We start from the raw sequence: 7,060 nt of genomic DNA on the forward strand, positions 1-7,060 counted from the left end.
GGGGCAACACGCGCTCACTCGTCCGAAGCTCCGGGGAAGGAGGTGGCACAGAAACTACGCCGTGAAAAACCCTTCCTCTATCCGTCCGTCCGTCCGCTCGCCAGACACTTGGGGCAGGACGGTGGTGGGAGGTCCCCCTAGCGATGGTTAAGACTTGGTCCTTGTCTTGAAGGAACGCGGTTCTCTGGGTTCATTCCTATCTTCCCCAAGTTCCTAGCTTCGTGGAAGCGCGGCGGGGAGCCCACAGGGTCATTTACCATCTGAGATCCTGGGTGGTTGTAAAAGTGCTGGCATCGGCCGGCTCAGCGTCCTGAGCTGCTGTGTCCAACCACGAAGGCCACCGAGACTGGGTCCCGATTCCCCGAGCCTCTGCGCCAGTGCTCACGTCTCTTGATCCTCTTGCAGAGAATGTCACCACTGTGACCTCCAACCATACGAGCCATCCCACCAGCACTGTGAGACAGCCGACGAACCCACAGTCTTCCACATCTAAGACCGAGACAGTCACGGCCTTGATGTCCACGGCAACAGCTAAAATCACAACACCCACGGGCTCCGCAAACAGGACCAACAGCAGCTCAGTTTCACAGAACGCAACCCAGACGATGCCGTCCACAGTGAGCACCACCGCCCGCAACAGCTCGGCCACGTCCGCTTCTTCATCCGTAACGAGTACGTATCAAAGCCGCGCTGTTTGTGCTGAACACGGGTGTCACGTGCCGCGTTCCCATTGTCGTTCCGTTCCACAAAAGTAGAAATGCGGATGGGCTGTCCTAGTGCATTCATCAGCGGATCGATCCTGCTGCACTTGTCCCTGTGGAAAATGTGTTTCCGACTTAATGAGGCCGCATGATGACAGTAGGGGACGTGTCCTAGCAGGGAACTGTCATTACGTGGTTTGAAAACATGTCCTGCCTGGACCTCCAGGTCCCTGGGCACACGGCAGAACTAGGCAGCATCAGCCTCAGCCCCCTGGGTTTCTAAACCCCAATTGCAGTTAACATGGTTCTCATTCATTTCTGCCATTGAGCTCTTCACGTGGTGTCCGGGGCAAGCCCTGTGGTCAGCCAGCACTGTTCACACTTTGCATTCGTCTCAAATAAAATGCCTGGGAAACCACGAATTCAGAACCTAAACATTGACCCTTCCATATGTATTCAGAGGTCAGCTTGTGATTACACGTATCAGCACAAGCAGCAGGCTTTATGGCTTCCGCTCCAGTTTTCTTACTATAGTTTATGTTCTGAAATCAACTGTAATGTCTCAAGGGTTTTTGATGTGATAAAGTCAAAATAGTTGAAGTCCCCAATTTATTCAAAAGGAGAATTTTCAGTTAGAACCATTCAGACTGGATCCAGCAGCAGGATCACCGCTGTGATGCCCAGGCCTGTAGTGAAGGCATCAACTCTTATGAGGACCAATGAGGAAACAGATTCCCCACATGGTGCTGCCTCAGGGGCTGTGGTCGAAGGTCGGGGTTCAGCAGCACAAAGACCCTCAGATGCTGGGGCGGCAACCCTGGGGGGGCAGCTGGGGGGGGCACACGGGAAGAAGACCTGCAGGAGTGGGGGTGGGGTGGGGGAGAAGTGCTGGATCAGCTGGGGAGACCCAGAACCCAGCCATCACCCAACGCAAAGCAGGCTTTCGGCTTGGTTAGAAATTCAGAGTGGCAGCTTATAATAATGTTGTTTAAAAACAACTGAAGCCAATGTTTTGTTTTCTTCCAGTCACACCAACTATTAATTCTAAAGGAAATCCAGGATCAAAATTTGACATTGGCAGCTTTCTTGGCGGTATCGTGTTAACACTGGGGGTTCTGTCGATTCTTTACATCGGATGCAGAACGTACTATTCGAGAAGAGGCATTCGGTACAGAACCATGTGAGTTTTGACTTGCCAGAACTTGTTATTTCTGTACTTCCTTAAATATCACCACGAAATGCCACAACAGGGCCCCAGGTATAGGAATCACATTCCCATTAATCCTGTGCCCAAAGCAGATCGTTCATTACTTACAAACACAAATGGATGCACATGCCTATGAAAATGCTGTATTTACTCACGTTGTACCTTTTCACTCAGGCCTGTAAGTGTAACAAACACCTGTTAAGGCCTCAGGAGCTGCGGCCAGTATGTCTGGTGATGTCCACAGCACGGAGGTATATCCTTGCTAGAAACATGGTTTTAAATGCTAATGCGGTCTCGTTTTCTCTGATGACTTGTTATAAATGAGTTAACAGATGGCATCATCTTACCAACAAGGCCCCCTCGGGGGACCATGTGCGCCCCTTCCACAGGCCTGTAGGTCTTGGAGGGCTCATCTCCTAGCTTCTGTTTCTGAGTCCTTTTTGGGCTTTTTGACCGTTACTGGATTACAAGAGCCAACTCACTGTTTTGACTGTTAACATAGCACAGACTCCCCAGAATGACTCTCCAGAGGACACACATGTGTGTCCCACACGAACTTTACACATCAGATGGATCTGGAACTGATTTAACAAAGTGAAACAGGTTTTACTTTACTACAGAATTCTCTAAGACTTGGAGATGTTGGTGCTTGTTGTGAGTTTCCAGGAGGGAACAGAACATGAAAGTATTTCTCAAATTTATCATCGAACTAAAAAACACCAGGCTTTAACAAACTCACTTTCAAGTGTTTTGCCAGCATATTTGGAAACATTCTTTAATCAACCCACGAAGGAAACAGACTAGAGTTAACTTGTTAGGTATCCCTCTGTGTTTCTAGAAGTATTTATCGTGTTTTTGGTGAATTTCACCAGTTAAACAGAAGGTACATTTTGATCAGTGAATTCAATGCCACTTTTTTCATAGCATCAATGTTTATTGATGTAAAGGAGGCTATAAAATAGTGAAGCAGGTAAGTTATGTTTTCATTTCAAATTGCCATGACTACGCAGCATGTTATTTTAGCTTCTGTGAGCTCATGGCCGTGTCCGGCTGCCCGGGGGATGCATGCAGTGCCCAGGAGCACCCCCTTTTGCACAGGGGACACGGCAGCAGCAGACTCACCCCACCGGGAGTCTGTTCCACAGGCACAGAGAGGATCCCGTACTGAGTCTACACGTTGTTCTGACTTTTCCCCATGTTAACCTATCTGAAGTTAGGACGTTTGCTACAGTTTGTGGGGTGAAAAAGCATTGTGTTGTAGTTCATTCGGCCGTTTTTCCTAGTGCATTTAAAAGCCAGGAGTTGGTTCGATGTTGGGAAGTTCTTACACCGTGCAGTATTTTGTTTGTCCCATGAAGGAAACTGAGGCCTTGCGTATCTAGAAGTGAGCACTAACCCGTTAACAGCTGGGCCAGTGGAGCGCAGCGTTTACGGATGGGCTTGGTGCTCAGTGTGGACACAGCAGGGGACAGTCCCACACTGCCTTAGCTTCCAGTCCTCGGTGAAATGGGACGACGAAGTGATGGAGTTGATTACATGAGATACAGGTGGAGTCTACTGCACCTAACGCGGAGTAAATGCTCAAGGAATCGTAGGTGCTGGGGTGGGTGATTTAGAAGGTATTATGCTGAGCGAAATAGAGATCATATGACCTCACTGATATGAGGAATTCTTAATCTCAGGAAACAAACTGAGGGTTGCTGGAGTGGTGGGGGGTGGGAGGGATGGGGTGGCTGGGTGATAGACATTGGGGAGGGTATGTGCTACGGTGAGCGCTGTGAATTGTGCAAGACTGTTGAATCACGGATCTGTACCTCTGAAACAAATAATGCAATATATGTTAAGAAAAAAGAAAAAGAAGAAGATAGCAGGAGAGGAAGAATGAAGGGGAGTAAGTCGGAGGGGGAGACGATCCATGAGAGACGATGGACTCTGAGAAACAAACTGAGGGTTCTAGAAGGGAGGGGTGTGGGAGGATGAGTTAGCCTGGTGATGGGTATGAAAGAGGGCACACTCTGCATGGGGCACTGGGTGTTATGCACAAACAATGAATCATGGAACACTACATCAAAAACTAATGATGTAATGTATGGTGATTAACATAATAAAATTCTATAGCTAGAGCAGAGGTCTGAGTGTAAATCTGCTTGAATCCTTAGCCGTACAAAGTTTACATAAAGGACAATGTTGATCCTAGAGCTTTAAGTTACTTAAAAATTAGATAAAAAAACCGTTTTGATGCAAATACAAAACAAAGTAATTTTAACAATTTTAACTTTTGATCTATTACAGTGATGAACATGATGCCATCATTTAAGGAAACCCAAGGACCCATGGAAAGAAGATTGATAACAACCCTATCAATTAACTTTAGTTATTCTTGAATACACAGGCCATGCATATAATGTACTATAGAAACATGTAGATTCCTCACTGTTACTAAAGGTAAAAAGGGTTTGGTTTGGGTTTTTTAAATGAGTATTTGAAGCATATAGTTAATGTTAAAAAACACCTAGTAAGACAAGTCCGCCCCTTCTGTGTGGCACTGGTCACACGGGGGAGTAACTGGAAGGCCTCCTCCCTGAAGGGCGCAGTGCCCTCTGAGCCCACAGATACGGGCCTTGGGACCGTCACACAGCTTGTACAGCTGAGTGCTGGGTTCAGAAACAAAAGGCACTGCCTTCAGGTCCTGCTAGAGAGCCTGGGTTCTTGTTACAACCTCTTTTGAGCTTTCAATGGCAATTCAGCTAAGTATTTTTGCCTCTGTAATTTCAGTAAACTGCAATGTTGAACAAAGTTTTAAAGATGGAGTTAGGTTTTTTGCTACTGCGAGACTACTGGAAATTGCTTTATTTCATATGCAACAGTTAATTTTATGTTTAGGGAATATTTTTAAGAGGTGTAGAGCTTCTTTCAGTAGCTAGGATCCTGTATGACGCAGTGTCAGCCTACCTACCTTACGCCCCCTTCTGCGATTTCCAGACAACCTGTAGGGCTCTGTCCCTCAGCCCAGGGAGGACGGCCTCCGCCTGCAGGAGGCCAATGCTGCATTTTTATACTAAAGAAATCTTTGTATTGGGATTAAATTCTTAAGTTTTTAAAACAAACTTTCCGGCCCCTTGTGTCCCGTGGAGGGGACTCGGCTGTCTTACGGTAACAGCACGGTGTTCGAGGGACACCCGTGTCCATCAACATCGGTCTGAGGGTTTGGCTTATAGTTGATACTACAGCAGCCAAAACTCAGGGTCAAGTTTGGCAAAAAAAAAAGTATTTAGTCCTACTAAATGACCAGCCAATATAGAAATACTATATTAGATGTCCTAATGACACTGCTCTACATTGAATAGGACTTAAGTGTAACCTGTGATCAGCTTTTCATTTTCAGAGAATGCCAAGAATTTTTATATAAAAGTATCATTTCTACTCACTGTGCACTAGGGCCCACTGAGGTGAAGAGCGGGTGACAGGGCAGGTCTGAGGCGCACGGTGGGCCCCCAGTTTGCAGAGAGGTGGGCTGCTTAGTAACCCACAATGCACCTGCCTGGTCTCGAACTGCTTTTATGTCTTTGCAAAATACACTTATGCTACAAGTATATGCTTCTGTCTTATGATGGGGGCCTTTAAACTGAACTTCTTCCGTCTCTTGCTGGCTTTACTCCCGTCAGAACCTTGAAGCCAGGCCTGTTTCTGCAGCACGTGGAAGAAATGTCTTTAAACCCCTTTCCAGCTGCCTATGCTTTGGGTCTAAAAACTGCCTTCTCTGTCTGGAAGCTGGATCTTCGTTCCTTCCCGCCCCCGCACAGAAACGCGGAAGTGGGGGCACGAACCACTGCTCCCCCAGGGCGCACATTTCCTAAGCCTGTAATTCATGTCCTAATTATGTTTACTTCAGCAGATACTCGCTTCTGTTTGCATTCCTTGAGAATGTATTACTTGAAGAGCTCTTAGAATCCAGTCTAGGACTTTAGATGATCCAAAACAGGATTTCCCATACAGATAAATGAGTGGGCAATATATTAGTAAGAATTTTGTATTTTTCAGGAGAAACACTTTTAAAGCAAATTTCTTTTTTTTATTATAATGACCAGCTTTTGGTATTCCATTGTTACTGAGATCTATTTTTAGAATAAAATTTTGTTCTCCATCTAAGAGTTTTATGTGTGTGGTTTTGCTTCATTTCCTCAAACTTTAGAGAAATGAAAAGCCCCAACTAAAGAGGCATACTTTAGGTGTGAGGTGTGGCTGGCTGGACGCACAGTATCACCTGGAAACTTGGTAGAAGCAGAAATTCGTCAGCACCACCCCAGACCTCCTGAATCCATGTTCCAACACTCCTACCTGGTGGTTTTCTGGAACAGCAACGTTTTTCTGTTGGGTAGAAAGAATTATAAAAACAGGTACATTCATGTTAGAAATACACATCAGCTACAAGTACCTCAACAATGGACAGACCCGCACAGCAAGACGGAGGGTGTCCCCCGGTGTGGCCTTGACCACTGGGGACCCGAGACCGAAGCAGGGGGCTCGCGACAGGCATCACTTGGTCTGGAGAGGGCAGAGAGATGTCCCACCTGCAGAAGCGGGGGGGGGGGGGTGCTGTCCCCACCAGGACCCGCTACAGCTCTGCCCTGTTTTGGTCCTCGGAAGAACCTCACCGGCCCTGGAGCCTGGTCTATCCCTGCCCAGGCAGGGGGGCTGAGCCACAGTGTGGCCGCCACAGCCCGGCCACAGCTGAGAAGAGCTCTACCAAGACCGAATCCACAAGTAGAAACTCTCGACAGACCAGTTAGGAGTAAGGAGACTGAATCAGTAATCAAAAATCTCCCCATAAAGAAAAGCCCAGCACCAGATGGTTTCACTGGTAAATTTAACCAAAGAATTAATGCTAATCCTTCCCAAATTCTTCCCAAAAACAGAGGAGGGAACACTCCCAAACTCTTTTTTAAAAGTGCTCTATGCCTGACATGGGCTTGAACTAATGACATCATGAGCTCAGGAGTCACAGGCCCTACTGACTGAGGCAGCCAGGGCCCCCGCCCAAAACTGATTTTTAAAAGCCAGCATCACCCTAATACCAAAGCCAAAAAAGGACAAACCAGAAAACTTGAAGGTAAATCCCTCGTGAATATAAATGCATTTTTTTTACCCAACA

General features: G+C 46.9%; 1 protein-coding gene across 2 annotated transcripts in view; it reads left to right on the forward strand.

Moving 5' to 3' along the window:
* The window catches only part of TMEM123 (transmembrane protein 123), a 57,691-nt gene extending 51,634 nt beyond the window's left edge, over positions 1-6,057 (forward strand). For both annotated transcript variants that reach the window (XM_028105785.2, XM_028105787.2), the window contains 3 exons: positions 406-672; positions 1,728-1,881; positions 4,201-6,057. In XM_028105785.2, the coding sequence (XP_027961586.1) occupies positions 406-672; positions 1,728-1,881; positions 4,201-4,225 (446 nt within the window). In that variant the 3' untranslated portion in view covers positions 4,226-6,057. The remainder of the gene's footprint in view (positions 1-405; positions 673-1,727; positions 1,882-4,200) is intronic.
* Positions 6,058-7,060: the final 1,003 nt, after the last annotated feature.

This window comes from Eumetopias jubatus, unplaced genomic scaffold, assembly GCF_037043125.1.
Source record: "Eumetopias jubatus isolate StellerSeaLion01/CBP00866 unplaced genomic scaffold, mEumJub1_p1.0 scaffold_13, whole genome shotgun sequence".
Lineage (NCBI taxonomy): Eukaryota > Metazoa > Chordata > Mammalia > Carnivora > Otariidae > Eumetopias > Eumetopias jubatus.